At 38.7% G+C, this 25249-nt stretch overlaps 1 protein-coding gene across 1 annotated transcript in view; it reads right to left on the reverse strand.

The window, feature by feature from the left end:
* LOC126355860 (solute carrier family 22 member 2-like) overlaps positions 1–25249 on the reverse strand; it is an 83250-nt gene that overhangs the window by 14152 nt on the left and 43849 nt on the right. Inside the window, exon 4 of the mRNA XM_050006351.1 lies at positions 11610–11797. Coding sequence (XP_049862308.1) covers positions 11610–11797 — 188 coding nt within the window. The remainder of the gene's footprint in view (positions 1–11609; positions 11798–25249) is intronic.

The following is a 25249-nucleotide window of genomic DNA, read 5'->3' on the forward strand; positions in this document are numbered from 1 at the left end:
ATTTGTGTATGTTGTTCATTAATTATTTCTTCCCAAATAGAATTTCTAAATCTTCAGTATTTTCAATTTTTTAAACAAATTTACTGTTTTAGATTTACAAATGGTACAAATACCATCAATTTTTTGCCTTCCATTTTTAGTTGTTATTCTATGTGGATTATGTGTTTCAGTAAACTTTTTATGCTTTAAACAATAAATATTACTGTCTTTGATAACTAAATGTGGATTGTGATTATTCATTTATATACATAAAAGATTTATTAAATTTTAAATTTTTCACCAAATACAATTACATTTACAGATAAAGGAACAACAAATAATAAACATTTTTGTGATGGAGAAGCAATAAAAATTCCTGTAGGTCAATATAGTTCGAAAAATTAAAAAAATCATTCATTTGAAAAACCACAATATACATATTAACGCAGATGAAATTTGAAACAGCATTAATATTGAAAGCAGTGTAAAATTGTTTATATATATAGCAGATAGTATTGGAAGTTTACTTGTTTTTAATAATCAAGTTATTTTAGCTAATGAAAAAGCTATAACGAAAGTTCCTAATAAAATAATTCCTTTTGAATTAATAAATATAAATTTAAATCTTGCTGATTGAATTTATGTAAAACGTAATGCTCATTTTCATAAAGAAACTAATATTATTGCTTCATTTATACATTATGCAGAATTTGGTGTACCATTAATTTATGAACCGAATTATCCTGCAAACGTTCGTGTTTTTAGTACAATTCAAGATTTAGAAGTCACTGTAACTGATGTTAATGATAATTTAATTGACTTTATTTGTGCTAACGATTATTTAAAAAATATCTTAATAATTTTTTTCCTTAATAAATAATTAATACAATTGAAAGTTACTAGTATTGTTCATTTTCTCTTAATGAAGAAAATAAAAATAATTTAAATTTTCTGAACAAAGATTTAAATTTGAAATAAATACCGCTGATGGTTGGCTACATGAATTTTAGTATTTTTGGAAATCATGGTACAGATTATCCAACTTATTATTGAAAATCAAATAAAAAATTATTTATAATTGTGTAACTAAACTGTTTGACTTTAAACAATAAAAAAGGAAATAATATATTATCTAGAATCGAACACTCTTTTATTTCATCAATAGTTTTACTACATTTAACTTCTTCTGTTACTGACAAAATGAGTTTAGAAGGAGATTATCTTAATACAGGAAAATTAATTAGTAAAAAAATTAAATACCTGATCCATTGTCAATACATGGTGGTTTTTAAAGATTATCAAGAAATTATGTTTGAAGGAAATTTAACTGTGGTTTTTACACACAGTTCATCTTCTGGATATGAAGTTTTACGCTGGTTTGATAAAAATGATGTTGGCATTGAAATAAAAGATACTCTTCTTAAAGAATGTGAAATAGTTACAGAATCTATGGAAATTCGTGTACGTGTTGTTAAATATGAACCAAATTATGAACTTGAACGATATGAAAATAATTTACAATATTCTGAAATTCGTATATCTTTTTATGAACTTCAAGCAGAAGAAAGTGTTGGTTTAGCTAGTAAAAATAGTTTTGAACTAGATATAAGAAATTACTATAATTCTATAGAATTTGATATGACATATTTAGTTTTGCTGTACTTCAGACAAATCGTAAAAGTAATCAGTTAGTTGATTCATTATTATTTGATCATGTTAAACAACAGAATATATGTTGAAGAAATTGTAAAAATTAAGTTTTTCCTCAAGAAATGTGGAATACTAATCCACCAAATAATTTTCTAAAAGCATATGAAGCATTTTTAGATTTTAAAAGAATTACTTTTTAAAATCAGATATTGATATTAATCCATTTTGTTTTATAACTAATTATCCAATTTATGTAACCAAAGTGTAGAAAAAATGTTATAACTTCACAAAAACAAATATGGAACGTTGTGTAACTTTTAATGATAAAATTCCAAATGATACACTTGTTCATGTAATTACTTATGGTTAAAAGAATCTTACAAATGATGCACAACATAGAATACTTACTGAAAATTTTTAATTATAAATATTTGCTTATATATAAATGAATGAAAAACTTAAAAAATTTATAAAAGTGTCAACTTCATGTTTATATACATTTCTGAAACACTGGATGGGTGCAGAACGCCTGTTACAGACTCAGCAAGCTACATTCATTCACGAGACCCAGAATGTAGCACTATACTTCTGGCCAGCTGCAGGTTAAATGGGTAACGGTGCTGCAGAGCAGGTTGGTCAAAGACAGTGCGAGTGGGTCTCTCACTCTCTAACTTTATCCTAAGTATGCAGGATTCCCTTTGACTCTCATTCGCATGGAGAAAGATCGTAAATTTCGCTGCATGTTCGAGGTGTTAGAGATATGTAGATCACTGTCTGGTATACTTTGATGACATACTGTATATGTTTGAGAATTAACAATGAATGGACTTACTGCACATTCATTTAACTACATTTGCAGTGATACTCACAAAGTAGATGAGTGGGCGGTTTAGCGATGATACTGAAACTGGAAAGCATTCTGTGGCGTCATTGGTCAGTGTTGAAATTACTGTAAAATTGCTAAAATTGTTCACACTATTAACTGTGATGCTTATCTTTACAGTACATTGATGGTGTCTATTTCGATCCCGTGATGAGATGGAGAGTTTTGGTCGAGGGGCAATACCTTCTGAGGGTGGCTAGCACCAAAACGGTGATCACAAACATGACTGCAATATGAGGGGTCAATCGAAATGGAACACAGAGCCATCAGGTATCCTGTCACTATGACAGATGAGTTTAAATGTAGAGGTCATCAATCACCTTCAGAGAGCAGTTTGGAGGCGTTCCACAATGCCACAAAACTCTTCCAATTTCGTTATGTTGTAATTGTCTTTATTTATAATCATTCAGTGTGTGTGTGTGTGTGTGTGTGTGTGTGTGTGTGTGTGTGTGTGTGTGTGTTTTATGCTAGCAGCAACAACATGTTTTATGCCTTGTGGTGTCTAGCTTTCTGTGAGAAGTAATGAATGAGAATGTGTTAATGTAAGTTTAGAACCTGACAGAGCTTGAAATTGTGGCCAAAAAAGTGAAATGTATGGCAGTGTACAAAGCCTGTTACATCAGAAAAAAACAATGTTTCAAACAACGAGACAGGGTCACAGGGAGCATCTCTTGCGACTTATAGTATAGCCTGTGGGTCTGTGGGATACAGTTATCCTCCTACAGTACACACGATGAAACTTGACACTGGTCTGTGCAATGGATCAGTATGAATATTTTTAATAGGATCGCCACATGTATGTGATGTCGGCATGCAGACAGTGTTTGTTTTCGATATATGGGAGGAGATAGATGTGGAAAAAATCTTATCGAGTTCTGTGTCGGATAAAGTTAGTGGAGCTTTCAGAATTCGTAATTTTTCTGTTTTGGATGTTGCAGAATAACGATGATAACATGTTGGGTTGATAGACGTTAATGGGTCCTGAGGGATGCGGATCTGCTTCAGACTGCATTATCTGTATGTAGTTTGGAGACACACCACAATGCAGCAGCAAAATCCTCGTCCTTCTCCCAGTTCCCATGTTGCTGGAGCACTCTTTATTTGGCAGTGACCTTACACATCTTACATTGTTGGCGGAGCTACAACAACATGTTCCCACATCCACTGAATGGTCAAAACACGTTCCTGTCGCACTAATTCAGGTCATTCTGTTTCTAAACAGGTTACAGAAGGTGGTAAATGAAGCTCTCCCCAACTTCTGCTCAGTTCCGACTTAAATTGGAATGATCTCATGCGGAAAGCTGCAGGAATGGCAGCAGTTGCAAGAGGCATACGGACAGCCTAAAAAGCCACGTTGGAATTTCACAGTAACAGACAGGCTTGAAAAAGGTGACTTGTATCGAGATATGAGAGTGCCACAAATATGATTCACTAGTGGCTGTAATCATTAAAGGACTTCTCCATAGAATCCAATACATGTATGTGGTTGAACGGAAGGTCTTCATTCCAAATCCCAGACAGCATTTCTACCAGAAAGTGGAACACTAGAGATCTGAAAAGCCTGTGTGCATTTCTTACGACCTCAAACAGCACTGTTTGTGATCCTTCTCAATCGACCACCACCCATAACCCAGTAGATATAACGCCGATTCTCTGACATGGTATTAAGGCAGAATGAATTACAAATACTGGAGACATATCTAGTGGCAGCATAAGGGAGTTGCAAATACCACCTACATACTGCGTTCCTATGCCGAATCACTTTCTAATTTAAGTGATTTTGTTACGACCTTAAACATGTTGGCGACGTGTACCCGCAGTGTTGGTCTGATAATATACACCCCAGTGACCACTGTCTATATTTGGTGTTGCGGTATTTGTCTGGAATAACCACTTCATTTGGAGGTAATGCCATACCTCGATTTATAAGGCTTGTACAATTTTTAACACGGATATCGTTAGCCATACTTGTGAGCACCTATAGAATCAAGACCGAGTGTGATAGTAACATGGTCGTTGCGATCGTGTTTTTTACATCTGGCGATTTGTAAGACGATTACGCTTCTCTTTCTAAGAGACAGTGGTATCACTCACTCACAGGAAAAACTTCTGAGACATGCCCACCCATCGCTGCTTTATGCTCAGTATTGTTTCGTATAGCCAGCAATCAGTTATTAACGAGGTATTATACTTAGTATTAGGGGATTCGTGATAGATTCGCCTTGAGCATCAGGCTTATGAAGTATGTGTGTGTGTGTGTGTGTGTGTTCCGACATGTGCAAAGTAATTGACAATGTCCAGTAGTAAGGAAGATATAGATTTGACGTGTAATACTGCGATAGCAAAGGGAGTGGAAGGTTTTTTTTTTTTTTTACTTGGGAAAGTATGTCAGGTCATAAGAATGGTACAGATATTTCTATTTTGAGAGCCACACCCATCAGCAGGGTGTATTTCCGATGCTTCCCTCATTGTCTAATGTCGCCCAATTGAGACCGCAATCGTAATATTTCATTGTAAGTATAGGGCTCAAATATGTATGTAGCCAGTCTCCTAGGACGAATCTGTCTGGGGGTGCGTAGCGCGCGGCGGCGGTGACGCGTGGTGGGAATGATTCACGTTTCCAGCTAATGGCAGGAGCTGTTCAAATGGAAAGGCCTTTGGGGTGCAGGAATGTAGCTGACCTAACTGTGTCGCCCTCTAGACGGCTGAAGAGCGAACTAATACTTAGTATGTGCTCGACGGCTTTTGTGATCACGTGTGTTCCCTATGGAAATTTGAAAAGATTCAGTATGGACGTGTGTTTGAGCTGCACCTTTATTCCCTCCTATGTAAATTTTGCGGTTGACTGCATCCACACATTTACTGTCCTTATTTAGTTGAGAGAACATCGATTACATTGTGTGTGTCTAGCAGGTGAAGGACGGGTGAAAGACATGTTTGTTGCTTCTCTAGACATGAGAAACACCTTAGTTGACTTTGTAAATTATAAGGATGACTTGGAATCTGCTACATCACCGACATCGGTATTTGTGAGTGGAAGTATCAGTATCGTCTATTTTTTCGAGTTTTCACATAAGTCTTTTCAGATGAGATAAGTTTCTAGTTACTCAGTGGCTTACAGCATGCACCACCTCGCTGAAGTTTCGGGTCTCTAGAGATAGAAATTTCAGTCTATATCTTCAGAATTATACTGCGCAAACGATACTGCTATGCAAGCGATATTGCTATGTGCTTGATATCGGGAAGTATCGCGAAAATGGTCTGATATTCTGGTAAACCATGTGAAAATACATATGTCCTTATAATCTCATAATCTGGAGATGGGTGTAGAAATCAAGCTGCTCAGGGTCAGAAGCAAAAACGCCTTTGTGGCAAGGTGGATCGACTCAGCCTTTTACAACACTTTGGAGAGTGAACTCAGTTCGCTGAGGGTATTCTGGTCACATGTTGAGCCAGTGTGTGTGCAGGGGCAGATGACATGTGCCTGTTGGCTGACCCCGAGGGAAATATCTAGTGCTGCCAAGGACTATATATGGTCCATGTTCTTCTGCTGTCTGTCTTTGTGGTATATGTACGACTCTCTGATAGCTGATAGCTATATGCAAGATGCAGAAGTAGTGATTTTGTATGGCGCAGGATACTAATTGTGTGTTTATTACATCGGAACGGTGTGTGGTGATACATAGACGGGTTGGAGGTCGGTTTCATCTGTAATATTCAAGGTCCTGTCGTCAGCAGCAGAGCAGTGTAATTGAGGAAGTGTCTTTCCGTATTTAACGATTTGCAGACCACTTTAGCAAGGTTTAACTGTCAATGCAATATGGCGATCTGTACAAAATAGTTTTGCCACTGAAAGTCTCGTCTTCAGAAAAAAAGCGAACAGTACTTCCACAGCCGCGGCATCAGTAATTTGGCAGTTAAATTCAGTAAGAGCCAATCAGATAGCTCCATTCATTCACAAGACATCCTTTGTGCTGGGACATAGGAGCCTCTACTTGACAGTGAGAATATTTACCGTTTTGGAGACATTTGTTGAAAGCATGACTAAACGACTTACAGTAAGGGTAACATGTGAGCGACGGGGTGCCCCGTTAGGACCATCAGGAAGAATGCATTCGGTGTTATTCTGGGCTATTTTCGTAAACTGGTCCTGCTAGGACAAGAATTTCTATGCAGACAAGCTGTGACATCACGAAAGCTTCTACAACAACAATCAACTATTTCTGCAACACTTACGATTTGTGGGAAGGGGCTGATATGTGATAGACTGGCTGACCCGTTATAAACGCTAGGAAGAATGCAACCTGTGTTATTCTGGACTATTTTCGTAAACAGTTTCTGAAAGCATTGCAGAATATTTCTATGGCGCTTCCAGAGGGAGACTTGGCTCTCATTTACATAGATAGACATGTGACATCAGTATAACACTGACAACCTTCTAGCTTGGGATTGTGATTCACTAGGCAAACACCTCTGGGTCATCGCGCCAGCAACGGTGGCTAGGTAAGCATGTGCATGGCTGGAGGCATCTCGCAGGGGGGGCTGATGTGGATGGGCGTTGGGCCTCGGTAGGGAACAGTTTGCTGATACATCACAGTTGAATTTCTTAATGGTAGTCCGAAAGCGTTTTTACATGCAGCGAATGTTTGTGCACTGCATTATTGCGGCTGTTTAAGCGTTGTTAGCGTGTTTACAGAGCGTTATACGTGCATTATTTCGCCATTTTTACATGTACTGAAGGTGTCTGTTGCATTATTTTGTAAACATGTCTATGGGCTGCGCAGTCTATTATTTCGACAATTTATAATTAGTGATCTTGTTTGCATAGCGTTTTACAAGCATTATTTTGACAATTTACGAGTTGTTTTCGTGTCTGTACATCAGTGAACTTCATTATTTCGGTGATTTACGAGTAGTTTACAGGTTTTTAGGCTGTGTATTGTGACCTCAATCACATCTGAGCGAGTGTCTTGTATCAGTGTGATAAGTAAACTACATGAAATCCATCCCTAAGTAAACTGTCCAACTTCCCACTCAAAATAAATAAAGTATACTCCTTCCTCTCTAGCAGCCCAAAACAGGCTGAGTCCTCTCCAAGGAAGAGGTGGTCGTTGGACGAGTTAGGTTAGTATAGGTGGCCCAATTGACCTATTTTCCCGCCAAAATTTGAACTTCCCGCCATGACATCATTGCAGTGTTACCACATCTATCGTCACCATCTTGGATCTGCCATTTCGAATAAATTTGGCAACAATGCAGAGTGGGGTGACACTCTCTTTGCACTGATACTTGCATGCTTGTATGTGGTACTCAACTATTTAAAATACATTTTATTATGGAGAAGGATTATAATAAAGTGAAGGCGAGTGTTTTAAGAAATCTATTTGACCACTGTAAATTGTTAAGCAATTAATTTGAAAGGGTAGTTCAAATGACGTATTTCACTTTATTTTTGATATCCAAATTATGTCAGCTCTGCCTTTGTCTCCAGCATTAGCCAATAGGAACTCTGTTTTCTGAGGAGAGATGCAAACCTCCATTTGCATGTTTCAAGACGTTGGTTCACACAGGTCTGTCTTGAGACAGACAGAGACAGGAAGCAAGTCTGGAATTTCCCTATCAACAGAATGCTGCCACTAGTTGCTTTGTTTGGGGCCGTGAGATCAAGAGAGGCCGAAGTGAGGTCCGTGGTCAATGGTATTTAGTAATGTGAGCTGTAATTAGGACATTGGACAATTTAGACCTATGTTGAGGTGCCCTGACGATAGAGTGCTGTATGTTTCATGATCTGTAAGAAATTGTTTGCCACTGATACTCTAGTAATTTGTCCATCTGCAGAAGGTGAAGGTGGGTTTAGAAATATGTCATGAACTTTTAGGTGTATAATTGTTGCGATTTTGCCATCTGTTCTTAGGCACCAGTGTGCTTCGAAAAGTGAGGAAAATAAATAATAAGTGCCTTAACATCCACGATTGTGGCAGCAAATATGAGCTAAGCCTACTCAGTGTTTCCAAGTGTGATCAGAATACAGCAGCGCCACAATTGTTTAAATATTCCATACTGTCATCGATTTCCTGACAATTCTTTAAATAAACCATATTCCAGACACCATCTTGTATCTTGTACATTGATTAAATAAACAGTATTCCATACACTGCAGCCAATTTCCCAACAAATTCTTTAACTAAATAAATAATGTATATTCCAAGCACTGACTTGTATCATGTAAATTGTTTAAATAAACAATATTCCACATATTGTCTAAACTGTTTAAACAGTATTCGATCTATTGCAATCGATTTAATGACAAATTCTTTAACTAAATAAATAAACTATATTCCACACACTGCCTTGAATCCCAAAAATTGTTTAAATAAAAGTATGGCACACATTGTGTAAATTATTTAAACAATATCCCATTTACTGCAATGGATCTCCCTCCAAATAACCAATCAGCTGATGGTGGAAGAGGAGGTGAAGGGGAGGAGGAGGAGGGGGAGGGGTGGGGCACAATAGGTTAAGGACATATGAATCAAAAGGAAGGGTTATCCCCAAGGGTCATAACCCGTCAATCACAAGGATGGATTATCCCCATGGGGTCTTAGTCCTCTTAGCAGAACAAATGGTTAAAGATCTCTCAATCAAAGGAGAATAATACATTTGCCCCTGAATCTATACTTGGCAACCTGCAGGGTGTGCTGATGTCTTAGTTGCCCTACCACTTATGTGATCATTTCACTCACAAACTCTTACACCTAGGTATTAGTATGAGTTGACTCACTGATATTGAAGTCAAAGAATACTACTTCTTTGCGGTTTGTGAATACACAAATTTACATCTCAGTGCATTTAAAGCAAAGTACTAATCTTTGAATGATTTTGATATCTTATCAAGACCTGTCTGGATAACTGCATAGCTTCTTTCAAACAGAACTTCATTACATATAACTGTATCATCTGCAAATGGTCTTGAGTCTACTACTGATTTTGTCATATTGTCTGCCAGGTTATTAGTACACAGCGTAAACAACAAAGGACCCAATTCACTTCCATGAGCTACACATGAAGTTACTTCCACATTTATCGATGCGCCTACATTCACGATGTCATGTTGTGTCCTCCCTTCCATGAAATCCTCAACCCAGTCACCCATTTTGTTCGATATCTCATATGATCCTACTTTTGTTAAAAAACGTTTGTGTGGTAGTAAGAGAAATGTTTTTTGGAAGGTAAGAAATAGTGGATCCACTGGCTTGCCTTGATCCGTGGCTTTGAAGATGTCATTTGAGAAAATCGTGACATGTGTTTCACACTATCTATGTTTTCAGAATCTATGCTAGGTGCTATGAGGTCACTCTCTTTACTATATCACATTACGTTTGAGTTCAGTCTATATTCTGCAACAGATGGACGTCAGTGAAAGTGGATGGTAATTTTGAGACCACTTTTTTATCTTTCTTGTAGATGGTTGTGACCGGTGGTCTCTCTCAACCACTGGGAACATATTTGTGGCCATTGTTTTGGATGGTTTGCAGATGGGGGTTCCAGGTTAGTTTCTGATCGAGTGTGAGTTCGAAATATTTTATTGTTTTAACTTGAAAGATTGTGTCGTTGTGGATTGTGAGTTATACTTACACTAAGGTAACAAAAGATACGGGACATCTTCTAATATTATATCAGTCCTCTTTAGGCCGTGTGTAGTGCAGCAACTCGATGTGGCATGGACTCAACAAGCTATTGAAACTCCACTGCAAAAATACTGAGGCATGCTGCCTCTGCAGCCATCCATAACTTCGAATGTGTTGCCGGTGTAGGATGTTTTGAATGAACTGACCTCTCGACTACATTCCAAAATTTTCGAAGAGAATAGTGTCAGGTGATGTAGGTGGTTAAACCATTCTTCGAATTGTCTTCAAACTACTAGCGAACTATTGTGACCTGGTGACATGGTGCATTGTCTTCTATAGAAATTCCATCGTTGTTTGGGAACATGATGTCTACTAACAGCTGCAGATAGTCTCCAAGTAACCAAACGTATACATTGCCAGTCAATGATTGGTTCTGTTGGACTGAAGGACCCATCCATTCCATGTAAACATAGCCTTACATCATTATGGAGGAATCACCACTTTCACAGTGCCTTGTTGACAACTTGGTCCGTGGCTTTGTGAAGTATGCGCCACTCTTGAACCACAGTATCAGCTCTTACCAACTAAACTCGGGACTCATCTGACCAGACCACAGTTTTCCAGTCGTATACCATCCAATCGATATGCTGAGGGCCCTGGAAAGCTGCTGCAGCAGCGATGTGATGCTGATGGCAAAGGTACTCCCTTCGGTCAGCCATGCTATAGCCCATTAACACAAAATTTCGTCATACTGTCTTAATGGATACGTGCTTCGTACGTCCCACGTTCATTTGTGCGGCTATTTCACGCGGTGTTTCTTGTCATTTAGCACAGACAACTCTGTAAACATGATTCATTTATGTAGAAACAACAGTTTTTCTAACGTGGTGCATTCTATATCTCTTGTACATGATACCGCCGCCATGAGACCAACAGGTAAAATCGTTGAGATGGTGTAGTAATGATAGGACGAATGGACGACGGGATGGACGCAATGGAAAGTGGTGTTGTGCGTTTACTCAAGTTGCTGCATGGGAGGGGATTTTTTAAGAACATTGGCTCTGTATAGAAGACAAAGTATCAGTTAGGATGGATCCTTGTTGATTGCCTGAAGTTGTGTGCATAATGGGGGAGGTGGGTGCGTATTCTTCATTGGACGGACAAAAGCCATGGTAGGAGGTGCTGACAGGTGAGTTCTGTTCAACTCGTTTGTGTACATGTTTGGAGAGGACAGATCCAAGAAAGCCTTAGAAAAGCTTGATGGATCAGTACCAAAAGGTTTCACTCAGAGGTTTTTGGATTTCAGGAAGAAGAAAATAGCATTGATTATCCCACAGCTAATTTTCTTTCCATGGTCCACTTTAAGCCATTTTCTATAATTCTGTGTTGTGACTCTTATGTAATGAATGATGTTATAATCAACCAACGATGGGTATTTCCACTCGTTTAAGCAAATATACTTCCCATACCATCAAGGCTAGGTAGGGTAGAGCAGACAGGGCGATCCCGCCGATGCCCCATTCGACACTGACTGCGATCTGACGCAGGCACGTTGGATGCAGCTCGGCACTCTGCAGGTTCGCCATGCTGATGGTGGCTGTGGTGCTGAACTGCATCAACATGGTCACCACCATGATGGCTGTGCCCGTGATGTTCACTGTATGGATAGAGAAAATTCGTTAGCTGCACAACATGGAAAGGTGGTACATAAAACAAACAAGACTACTTCAAAATGAATGTCTCACTCTGCAGTGGCATGTGCACTGGTGTGTAACATTGTGACATGACTCACGACCCATCCTTATAGCACTACTTCTGCCAAGACCTTTCTCCTGCCTTGCAGCTCTCTGCCTTACCTCATAGGAATACCTCTCCTGGAAGAAAGGCCTAATGTCCAGCAAGGTACACAGAACAACTTGTCCTTGGAGGTCAGGCGAAAAGAAGATAAATAGAAGGAAAATTATGTTCTACCCAAACTACCCAAATCAAGCACTTTTATCTGATAACAGGCCGCTTTGTAGACGTTTTTGATTGATGTCGATGAATTCTGTAAACTAAGTCTATAATGCACCTGAAAATAACGATTACATTTCGGGAATCCGCCACACACTGTCAGGTGGCTTGTGTAATATGGATGTAGATGTAGAATCTCGTCAACATATAATTACATAAATAATCATGGAATATATATAACTGACGATAATGATCAATGAAATATGTTTTTTATTCATTATAAATGAAACAAACAGTATAAACAGACCATCTAGAATATCAGTTAAAAATAAATAAAATGAAATTAATTGATTTAATATATTGCACTCAAATTAATAAAAATCATTCTCAGTGAATCTAGGTACAATATCATTGATACTTTCACATTGAAAATTATTGCTTTAATAATATGTTGGTAGTTATTTTTCCATTGCATTCGTCTTTCATTTCTCCTAACACCATTTTATTAATTTGCAGTATACAGGGTGTCCCATTTATCTTGACCACCCTAAATAATTGTTAGTTCAGATGCAAATTACAAAATGTTTCAAGCAAATGTTCTTTAGCCGCCAGGGTAAACAGCATGATTCCCTTCGTTGTAATTTTTTTTTTTACAAAGATATGAACAGTGATATAACTTTTGTAAATGCCACCCTGTATTTTTAATTCGGTAATTCATTTCCTATCCTTAAGACCTATTCAAAAATGTATCACATGGCACCATTGACTGAAACACAACGTTATTAATTACATAACACAAAATTGACTTTGAACCCAGGATCACAAACTTGTCAACATGCTGGAATTGTCAGAAAAGAAATGAAAACCAAGTAAAAACATAACACAAAATAGATTTTGACTCTGCTGTAACATTGCCCAGGAGTAGAACATTCAAAGGTACTCAAGTGGTGATCCTGGACACCGATACAGTGGTCCACTCGTTGAATGAATGAATTAGTTACAGGTTACAGTGTTTCCTGCGGAAGAAAATTACGAACAAGCACGATACATGCCTGCATGTCCTCTGGATTTGTTGGAATATCGCCGTAGACAACATCTTTACTGCATCACCAAAGAAAAAAGTCCAGAGGTTTTAAATCAGGAGACCTAGCAGGCCAAGTAACTGTTCCTCCTCGACCAATCCATCAGGCAGGATACCTTCAGTTCAGAACATGACATGCAAGCAAGGCATTATATGCTGGCCATCCATAGTGTTGATACTACTAAGCATTCTGGCTCTTAGCGGCACTTCATCCACAAGAGGAGAAACAGTTCGTCTGAGGAAGCTGACATATGCCATGCCGTTTAGACTAGCATTGATGAAATAAGGGCCAATAATTGTAGTACCAAGCATCACACATCAGACTTTAACCCTCCAATGATGCTGAAGTTCCACATGTCTAAGCCATTGTGAGTTTTCATTGGACCAAAAATGCATGTTCCTTGTATTTACCTGCCCTTTGTTCGAGAAGGAACATTCATCAGTAAATAGAACAGTGGAGAAGAAGTTCGGGTTGATAAAAATTTGCTGCTCTGCCCACTGACAGAACTGCACACGATTCTAGACATAATTATCATGCAGTCCGCCTGCTTAGCTGGGTGGTAACGTGCTCGCCTCCCATGCAAGCGGGCCTGGGCTCGATTCCCAGCAGTGTTGGAGATTTTCTCCGCTCGGGGACTGGGCGTTGTCGTCATCTTCATTTCACCCTCATCACTTGCGCGCAAGTTGCCCAATGTGGAGTTGAATGACTTGTACTTGGCAGCCGAACTTCCCCCAGTAGGGACCTCCCAGCCAACGATGCCATATGTTCATTTCATTTCCATTCACATGCAATTTCTGATGTAGCTGTACATGGTAAGGATGGACCTGGTGACTTGTAAGAATACGAAGTACTGGTTTTAGTAATGACTACCTCTTGTTCAAGTTGTCTTGTGCTCACATGTGGATTCATAGCAACAGAAGCGAGAACAGTAACTTTGGCAGCTTCGTCTGTGCGAGTGCTACGACAATTGCGAAGTTGTGGGCTAAAACTTCCCATTTCCTGAAGCGTCGCAACAAGACAGGAAAACGTTCTTTGGGAAAGTGGATTCTTGTCAGGATATCGCACTCTGTACAGTTCTGCTGCCTGTGTAACATTTCGCTTATGTTCAACAACAACAAGAATAAAGGAAACGTTATGTTCATGCAGTTTGTAGGAAGGACAGCCTTTACTGTATGCTTACTCCACACAACAGTATTTAAAAGGACTAAACTATTGTACCAAATGCACCATTACGTAAGAAAATTGTATTGCAATTACTGTTCTGCTAACTTACATTCCCCATAGATGAGTAGCATTTCCACCTTATCTCCGTTGGTGTACATTCTACTCTTCAACTGATGATGGTCGATGGAATGGCGGGTGTGCATTCTACGTATGTTTACATTTGTCCTTGGTCAACAACAGCACATGGATGTGTTGAATAACCCAAAATAACCTGCACTAGGCTGTGAGAGTGTCAGCATCAATGTTGTGTTATGTAAGTAATAACATTGTGTATCTGTGAATGATAGACTGTGATACATTTTTGAATAGGTCTTTTGAAGATAAAAAATACAGGGTGCCTTTAAAAAAAGTTATATCTGTGTTCATATCTTTGTAAAAAAACAAAGCTACAATGAAGGCAATCATGCTGATTGATGTCCCCATGACAGCTAAAGTACATTAGCTTGAAACATTTTGTAATTTGCATCTGGACAAACAGTTATTTAGGGTGGTCAAGATAAACGGTACACCCTCTATTATATACATTATTACTTACATGGATAAGCACTTGCATCAAATTTCTAGAGCATATTCTTCATATGTGTATTACAACTTAACACTTTATGCTGTATATATAACTAGCTCTATCTTGATAACACAGTGCAATATTTGTGCCATAGTTAGGCTTCAGTAAATTGTAGTGGATGTTACACATTAATTCCTTTGGTATGCCTAATAAAATCATGCCAGGTTAGATGAATAATTGAATTTGATTTTGTTTTATTAATATTAATTGCTACTAGATTTTAATTAAATATTGGTCAGTGTTTGAAATTTGACATAGCTATTAATTTATCATATTTTCACCATCTGATACAATTTTTATATTGACTCAGTTATACATATTTTCCATTGTGTAGCCACAAGCACTGTTCTTCATGAGATTGTAGGAACATTATTCAAGTTCATTATTTGCTCTCATTCTCATTTCTATATTTTTATCTATTTACTTTTGCAACCAATTTGATTGATTAAATTTTAATATTCTATTATTTTAGTTTATTTTAATCCTAATTTTATACATTGTTTTAAATTTCTATGATGTACCCCTTATTTATAATCATTATTTAAACATAATAACAGGTTATTTTTATTTTTTAGTGGCAGGGGGAGATTCTTATGATTACCATGTAGCTCTTTTGTAAATTCCACATCAACTTCAAATATGTACCAAGTATCTGAATCATCAGCAATATTTATCACATCAGCATTGAAATCATTTTCCCATTTAAATCCACCATATGATATATATCGACTCATAGTCCAACCATACAAATATTTGGAATCTGAGTACATCAGATAAATTGATTCCTTATTTGGATTGTAATATTTCAAATACTTATTATTTGCTTTTACATATATTCTGAAACATCTTGCTCTGCCACCTCTTATTCCTTATTCTACCACTGCAGTGATATCATAATCATGTAATAATTCAAGTGATTGATTTGTCATTTTCAAAGCTGCATCCCACACTAACCCAGGCGCACTGTAATACCTAGCTTGATTTTAAACATGTAGCTCTAAGATTTTCAAACACGTCTGCTAATACTAATGCATTCCCTTCCAGATATAAATAATGATATTCACTCATATTTTATATACCAAACATATTCTATAGTAATTTTGCTTGTTCATAGTCATCATCACTAGTATTATATTCATTCATCCTGCTACACAAATCGTTTTAGGTGGTAGCTGTGTTTCATTAAATCGTTTCCAATTATCCATATAATCATATGGGTATACTGCTTTTCTAGTAACCCAATCCACTTTATCATCAGTAATGAATTGTTTTACATTAGTCATTTGTTCTTTTGGTAGGTCTTAGACTAATTACTTTAATTATGATGGCACGAATCTAAATGTATCAATAAATCTCATTTTTAACCTATGTATTTGTATACAAAAGTTTATTATTTTTCTTCATTATCTGGCATCAAATCTATTTGCTTTTCACCATAGGTAACTTCATTCTTAAACAAATGTGAATCATAACCAATAAGATTATATAAGAAAAATGTATAAATTTTGATTGTTGTAGTTTAAGATTATACTCATTACACAATGAAGCTATATAATTCCCAGTTAGATGACCATGATGATGCTCCTTTTGCTTATTTCTTGCATATGGTGATTCACATAGTGAAAGTTGTTTAGATCTGGAATGGACTAATTATTGTTCACTTGTTAATTTCACCAGTATATTTTGTGAATATATATTATTAATTTCTTCAACTATTTCCCCCCCCCCATGAACCATAGATCTTGCCGTTGGTGGGGAAGCTTGCGTGCCTCGCTCGACCGAGCGAGGTAGCGCAGTGGTTAGACACTGGACTCGCATTCGGGAGGACGACGGTTCAATCCCGTCTCCGGCCATCCTGATTTAGGTTTTCCGTGATTTCTCTAAATCGCTTCAGGCAAATGCCGGGATGGTTCCTTTGAAAGGGCACGGCCGATTTCCTTCCCAATCCTTCCCTAACCCGAGCTTGCGCTCCGTCTCTAATGACCTCGTTGTCGACGGGACGTTAAACACTAACCACCACCACCACCTCGCTCGGTAGACTAGGAAGGTGCACCAGACGAACGTCGCTGAAACATTATCTGTCGACAGCATCTCATTGTCACATGTTCTACTTTGATGAAGCCATTTATAATGCTTGGCAGTAGCTAACTGCGTTCCAACCACCATGTTAGTACTATTTTTTTTCAATCTGTTCCAGAGTTTTGCAGATTAGCTCAAGTAGCTCATAAGACTCAGCATTACTGGCTTGTTTCCCATGGTCAGTATGGGCACAATAATTTCTATGACCATTATGATTGGGAAAGATTCCATGTGACACGTTTCATGAGAACATGTTTTCATATATTGTAATGTCTCTGATGGCAAATATGGAAGACTCGGGCAACAAAACTAATCATTTCTTCTGTTAGAGTTGAAGTACCATCATTATTGCTTACAAAGCGGTCCTTCATTACATCAAATAACGATGCTTGAAGACAGGGTTGGTTTAAGGTCCAAACGACATGTGCAGCTGCTGGGTGCTAAGTTGAGAGCAGCGCCGAGCCACCAAGTGCAGCACTATGCAGAGTGTTTCATAATCAGCAGTGGAAACCGACACAGGTGAAATTACACGACAAAGAAGCAAAACTCTTCCCATAAACATGGGTCTGCAAATGAGCTTTTTGGAAGTATCGGCGAAGGTATGGTTTTCAGTGAACACTATCTTTAGTATCAAGTATCACTGGAATTTCAGCCCAATTAGATGGGGACTTAACAGAACAGTTTACATTTCAAATATATTTTAAGTAACTAGCACGATACTTCACTTTGACGTCAGTAATGACTGGTAACCACTTGTTCGCAATTATCTCACTTATTTGTGGACCTATGTTTACAGGAACACTTTTGATTCGAATCATATAGACCTCGCTGAGTTTTCACTATTGATTATAGTTCACACTGCACATATAATAACAAAATATTTATAGATAAATAAATAATAAATCTCGTGGGCTGAGAATTGCAAAGCGAATGTTTTCATCTGATGCCATTTCAGTTATGGGGGTGTTAGTTTAAACTGGTACTGCCAGCACTGTGGGATTTTTTTTTTCGTATCACACGCTAATTAATGTTATATTTTTCAGTTGCATATAGAAAACTTTTGAACAAATTTATCTTTTTTGGGGTCGATAAAAATGGAACGCTTATAGGATTGCTTTGATGTCTGTCTGTCTGCTCCACTGTGAAAAATCTTTTTCTCAGAAACAGGTAGTTATATCAAGTTGAAATTTATGTCACATACTGAGATCTATGGTCTCTTCGTGGTGCAGGGAACTGAAGCTTTTAAGTCAATGCAGTCAAAACATGCGGCCATTTGTCACATATTTTAATACCTGCAGACTCACTCGTCAAAGTCTGTGGGGTACCTCCAGTTGGCCTAGAATCATGAGATTTGGCAAGAAGCTAGATTTTACAGTACAAATAAAGGAAAAGAATACGAAAATTGAACATTTGTAATTATATCACTTGAGAATTTTTTTTGGACTTTCTTATGTCTCTCTCTGTCTGTTCGTCCACCTGTTAAAATTAAGATCTCTTTTCTTAGGAATGGGTACACTATCAAACTAAAATTCATGTCATGTACTAAGGCCTGAGGTCCCTCAACAATGTAAAAACTGAAGTCTCTAAGTTAATGTTGTCAAAAGATAATGCCGTTTATGTTTCACATTTTGATACTCGCAAACGCACTGATAAAAACGTATAGGGTACTTCACATTGGCCAAAAATTGTGAAATTTCCCAAGAAGCAAGGTTTCACAGAAAAAAGTCCGAAAACTGTAAATCTGTAATTGCATCATATGAAAAAACTTTTGAAATTTTTTATGTGATGTCAAACTTGAAACTAAAGCAATCAATAGTTCTGATTTCAGGAGAATAGGTCACACCAGGAAAGGAATGACTTTAATCCTCATTTGATGCATTTTGCAATTAATCCAACTTCATGTATCCAGGAGCAATTACTGCAAATAGATATGGCTATTCAAGTTGTATGTGAAACAGTCACTTGCAGTCTAGCATGAATGGAGAACTACTGATTGTTACAATAATGGTAGCCTGTCTCCTGCATGACTTTATGTCACATTTATGTTATTGACATTTCCTAAAATTTGACTGCTTACTGGTAACTTTTCTTAATGTGTAACATACAACTTTCACAGTTTTAACACATCAGTATAAAATAAGAACTAGATTTTTTGTTTTGTGTCCTACTTTTTCTGATGAAAATTCAAATTGTAGAATTAATAAGTTCAATTATTAAACGAAAAATACAACAGAAACTTTGTATTTCCATTCTCCACACACTTTTGTTGACACTGGGACATTGCAATAAATCTGGTTCTTTCTTGTGTCACCAAAATCTTTTAAAGATCTCAAGAATAAATAGAAATAAATCATTTCTAATTTTAATAGTGAGAACTGGAATAAGATTCCCAACTTCATTTCTGCTAAAGAGGAATGTCTACATGGAACCAATTTTTTTAATAGAACAATTTCCACAATCACTAGATTAAGATTTGTTTTTAAACACCTTACCAAAAGCGCAAGGAATAATAACTAATAATTAATATTAGGAGAGGGGGGAATGGGCAGGATGCGCTGGACCCTAAATGTTATGTGTGGAAAAATATTGTAAAACTGGCCCTGTTTGAAGGTTAATGTATTGTGGATTAAGTGTGTCTGCAATGTCTTCTACACAATCTACAATCATATTTTCAGGTCATCAACGCCTTGTCTTTCTGCTATATGTCCACCATATTACCACCATACATCAGCAAGGTACAAAAAAACTTCCAAGTGTCTTGTCAGATTCGCATTGCTTCAAGAATTTCTTAGCCTTGGCCCCAAAGTATTAGTATTTTATGTACATTTCGGTTTTGGGCTGCTGCCTAAAATAATCAGTGACAGCTGGTTATCACATGCTAATGTGCTACAGGACACTGTAAAGATCACACTTAAATCACACCATTTTGCTTCAAATTTGAGCTGGACACTGGACTCAAATTACATTTTTCTTTGAATGCGAGCCAAAAAATACACTAAAATTACGCCATTTCTCTTCGAATGCGTGTTGGTATGTAAATAAAATGTATGACAAGATATTTTGTAGTGCTTTCTCTGAGATAATTAAAAACCTGTTTCAAGTTATGAAATGATGGTCAGCTGCACTACGATCAAATGAATGAAGGAACATAGCTTTCTGTTTTCAACTGTACATGCGCTGATGTGATGTCATCCCTCCTGGCACTATGAGTGCCACGTTGCTCAGACCACCCGATCAGAGTATTAGGGAGTTTTTGAGGAGTCACTGTCGCAACGGCACAATGGGTGAGTTTTCTAATGCACAATATGGTGATCTGTTGACCTGGGTTCGATTCAGACTGATGCCAACGTAAAAGTGATATATTCGATTTAGTTATGATCACTACAAGTCCAAAGGTTATGGGCTACATGGGGGTAAAAACAATGACTATACGAGGAAATTTAGTTTGAAAGTATTGTCTGTAGATTATTTGCTAAAACGGCCCTTTTCCAGTAGATATTTGGAGGGGAATGTAAGATTTAAAGAGTTATGTATATGTACTTCCAATGTAAGTCTAACATCAGAGGGGCATGGGATGTGGCTCACTGACTTGGCTTATGGAACAATGAAAATTTCGAAAGACTTGCAAACTATTTCGATCAGCTATTCGGTTGTTCGGAATGAATCCATAAGCCCAAATACTCAAATGCTCATGAAAATCTATGAGAATATTTACCCCTAACTACCGAAGAAATTTAAGGTGGTATTAAAATCAGATAACACTAGTGGAGGAGACAATATTATAGCAGAATTTTTGAAATGGTATCTACCAAAACTAAAAAATGATCTAAATAAATGTTTGAGAAAACTTGGGAAACAAAATAACTCCCTGGAGAATGGAACGTTATCTTGATTCGTCCACTACATAAGAAAGGCAACAAGCAAGATCTTAACAAGAACAGAGGAATTTCTTTGCAGTCAGTTGCATATAACATATTATCCAAGATTATATTAAACGGAGTAGAAACAACATTGGTGAGTAATTTAGATAAATATAAACGTGATTTTAGGAAGGGCAGCTCATGTTCAGAACAAATATTTAATCTGAAGTCAATCATTACCACAGACTGGTGGGTTTAAAAGATTTTTGTTGAGTTCCAAGAGACCATTGATCCCATTGACAGAAACTATACATACAATAAAACTTTGTGAGTAGAAGCAGGATGATTCCCCTTTAAGCTGCTAAAATATTTCGCCTGAGAGGCTCCGCAGGGAAAGTTAAAACACTCTCTAAAGATTTACACATAGAGGAAGTTTTGAGCAGCGATTGGTCAGATGGTCTGTCTGCCCCAGCAGCTGCAGGACCAGAGTGGCTGAACGCCAACTGAAGGGATCCGGATTGGATTCCTAGCCATATCGGAGATTTTATCCCTCAGCGACTGGGTGTTGTTTTCTCGTTATCGTCATTCATTTCCGCCTCATGCGCTAAGCAGGAAGGTTGGTAGTTTTCCGCTTCACTGCAGCGTCCCGCGCATCTGTACAACAATTCCTCAGTATTGTTCGTGTCTTTGTGTGTGTCTCATCATCGTTTGGTCCATAACGTTAGTTACTGTGCGTGTCCGTTGGTAGTGGCATAGTCCACTTGATAATGTTGACCATGGTCTCCAAGTGTGTTCTGAGAAAAGGTAGTAGTATGGTAAGCTCTAGTTTTGACAAATCCATGCATCTGCACACCCCGGATCTTTGAAGATTCATGATTGGCTGGATGATACCATTTGTGAAACATGTGATCAGGTTCATACTGTATGTTTTGATTGTGATAACTATGTCTTTTCAGTCAAGTTTTTGAACCCCCTACAAGTAGATAGGTTGATTTTGCATCACAGTTATCAAGTTCCTTTTAAGCGCCGTAATGGTTCCATAAGTATTGTTCTTGTTGTAATATGGAACTGATAGTATGCAGATATCTGAGTATTCAATCTCCCTCTGGAGATTGACAACAGTTAACACAGGTTTTTCTCTCTTAGGGTGATATGAGGGGTATATGACACAAATGCTGGTCCGCTCAACACTGGTTGCAGTGTTATCATGGTATCCGTTCTCTGTTCAGTGGATATCATAGGCAACAGCGTCGAAAATTGATGTTTGCTGATCTCGTTTCTCCTGCTCATGAGATTGGTGACACATCTTCCCCAGGTGAAATGGAACAACAGAGAGAACCGCAGCCTACTCCTCCACAATTTCCTTTAGCCTCGCGGCACAATCCTGAAATTGTTGTTGCCACACGCACCCAGCTGAGACAATAACCAAGTCAGACGCTGCTGAGCCCTACCTGGAACTTAATCATACCATGATTTAAGAACAACCAAGGGTTCTGGCACTGACACCCATATATTGGGACACTGTTATTAAAGAGTCAATTGAGATAAATAAATAAAATAAATGGCTCTGAGCACTATGGGATTTAACGTCTGAGGTCATCAGTCCCCTAGAACTTAGAACTACTTAAACCTAACTAACCTAAGGAGATCACACACATACATACCCGAGGCAGGATTCGAACCTGTGACTGTAGCAGCAGTGAGGTTCCAGACTGAAGCGCGTAGAACCTCAAGGCCACTCTGGCCAGCTAATAGAGATAAAGGTGGCAGAAAATCTCATGAATCATGACACCATCTACGAACTCAGCAGAGTCAGGGATTGCGCACTGGAGTTGGTGAGAGGTAATGGCTCAATAAAAAGAAGGACTGAGAATGTGGGCATGGGGACTGAACCACAGACAGATGCACCATACCAAGGACAGAACGCCAGTTCACTGTCAGGGGTACCAAACCTGAAACGGAGCGTCAGCTCGCTGCCAAGTGCATGGGACTGAAAACAGAATGTCTCACGATGATTCTAGTAGGAAGGGGCCGCAGAAAAAGCGCTTAGAACCGACCATTGAGGTGCAAGGCAGTAGTTATCAATATTGGACCCGTTCCACTGGGCTAGCAGTCTTAGGTAGCACCTGATGAACACAACCAGTCATGTTGTCGAAATATTGTGCCTGTGTGACACTGATATTCAACAGAACACTTCAACAGAACACACGAGACCCTCAGATGTCAACATGTAAACGGATCGCTGTAAAAGTCTGAAGAAAAAATGACACACTTGGAGGCTGACATGTGATTCCTCGTCTCAATTCAAGACAAAACTGTATCTAGCAAAACCTAGTCTCACCAACAGGTTTAATAGAAATGCGATTTAAAAAAACGAGGCTCTGGCAAGGCTGTAACTGCAAGCAGCGTGGCCAAGAACAGATAACATGAACTCTACGCTGTCCTGCTGCTGTCCCATTAGCTCAGTGATTCAGTCTACTTTTAGTAGTGGTGGGTGAGGATGTCTGCAGTGTTCCACCAATGGGGCCATGCGCAAGTTGTTTGTGTTTACTTCTTCGTTGCTTACAGGTTAGTTTTGTTTTTACATTCAGCATGATATGACACATTCCTATAGGACGAGATGATAAAGATCACTTTTCAACCAGGACAAGCCCAACAATGCACTTATCAAGCTGGGCAGTGCCTTCTAGACCAACTTAAACTGGATACAGCAAAATGTGGCTAAACATTTTTCCATCAGAGCCAGTATGTAAAGATGACATCTGTGGCTTCATGCACTGACATGATCAATAAATACGCCGCCACACTCTGCACGCACTCTGATGGTCATATTGGAGCCAAGATGGTGGACCACATGGGATGCTGCGAGTATTTGCGCTTCATTTTTAGAGGCCAGAAAATGACATCAAGGCAGCTTTTCGACTGTATGGCAATGTGATCAGCCTTATGACGGAAAAACAGCCAACTTTCGATACGTACAACAGAGTACAGCAGGTTAAAACCGACTTTTGAAAACATGTCACATCATACTTGAATACAGGTGGCTGTCATGCCACCATCATGCAAGACTGCCAACTCCAAACGTGTTCTGGCTGTGAAAAGAAGACCACATTAGGTCGGCATGCCTTTAGCAGCATGTTACGAGGTCTAGAACACAGGATGCTGTCGTACACACAGAGACCACAATTCTCCCTTCCATTATTTCAAGCCTGCCACACTGCTCTCGATGGATGGTGGAAGGAGTGTTGTGCTGAAGGAAAGGCTGCAGGAAGGCAGGATGTAACAAAGTTTGACATTTAGATGACTCTGTTGACGTCTAGTGCGACCCAGATCACCAGCCACCTGTGGTTGTACCCTAAGAGAAGATGGATTTGGATGCTAGGGTCGTGCGAGCATTTGCCTCCCTTACAGATAATGAGGGACCAATGGAATGTCCACTGTACACCAATATAGATGTCAATGTCCATAAACAATGATCACCTTGGTGCCTCAAGAAATGGTGGCGACCTCCTTCTGATGAATGTCTCCTTTGCGTGTCTGACCTGGAAGGGAGTGATGATAATAACAATAATAATGATAATAATAATAATAATAATAATAATAATAATGATTATTCAGATGGTGATGATGATGGTGATTTGGAAGAAGCATCAAACGACAGTACTAGGTGACCAGTTCCTCACTTCAGTCATGCTACTGGTGTATCAAACCCCAGCCAGACTCCAGCGCTGGATGATCAGAACAGCGATCCTACAGCACCGACCAATGAGACAACAGCTTGCGATGAAGGCAATGGCGAGTCAGCCCTCAGGCCAGCACCAGCTCTTATCCCGTGAACTGATGACATTGAATTTGCCGATGATGAGTCGATGGAGGTGAAGGTACATGGCATTTCGTTTGCAACCTCTGGCCACCAACCCTTTAACCAGCGATGCGACTGTGAATTTCAGGGATTTTCTCTCTCACACTTGTCTGCTACAAAGACACCTCCAGCCACCAGAACTAGTCAACATACCTTGTCTAACCACTATTAACATCAGTATAACCTGGGCACAACATAAGTTGAGCTTGCTCTGACAATTGTTCACTAGAGCAGACGTCAACGTTGCCTTCTTAAAAGAAGTCCACGTAGCAAGCTTCTCCAACGTCTTTGAATATACAGGTTGTATTTCACATGTCCCCCCATGAACCATGGACCTTGCCGTTGGTGGGGAGGCTTGCGTGCCTCAGCGATACAGATGGCCGTACCGTAGGTGCAACCACAACGGAGGGGTATCTGTTGAGAGGCCAGACAAACGTGTGGTTCCTGAAGAGGGGCAGCAGCCTTTTCAGTAGTTGCAGGGGCA

The sequence above is a fragment of the Schistocerca gregaria genome, chromosome 3 (genome assembly GCF_023897955.1).
Source record: "Schistocerca gregaria isolate iqSchGreg1 chromosome 3, iqSchGreg1.2, whole genome shotgun sequence".
NCBI classification, from domain to species: Eukaryota; Metazoa; Arthropoda; class Insecta; order Orthoptera; family Acrididae; genus Schistocerca; species Schistocerca gregaria.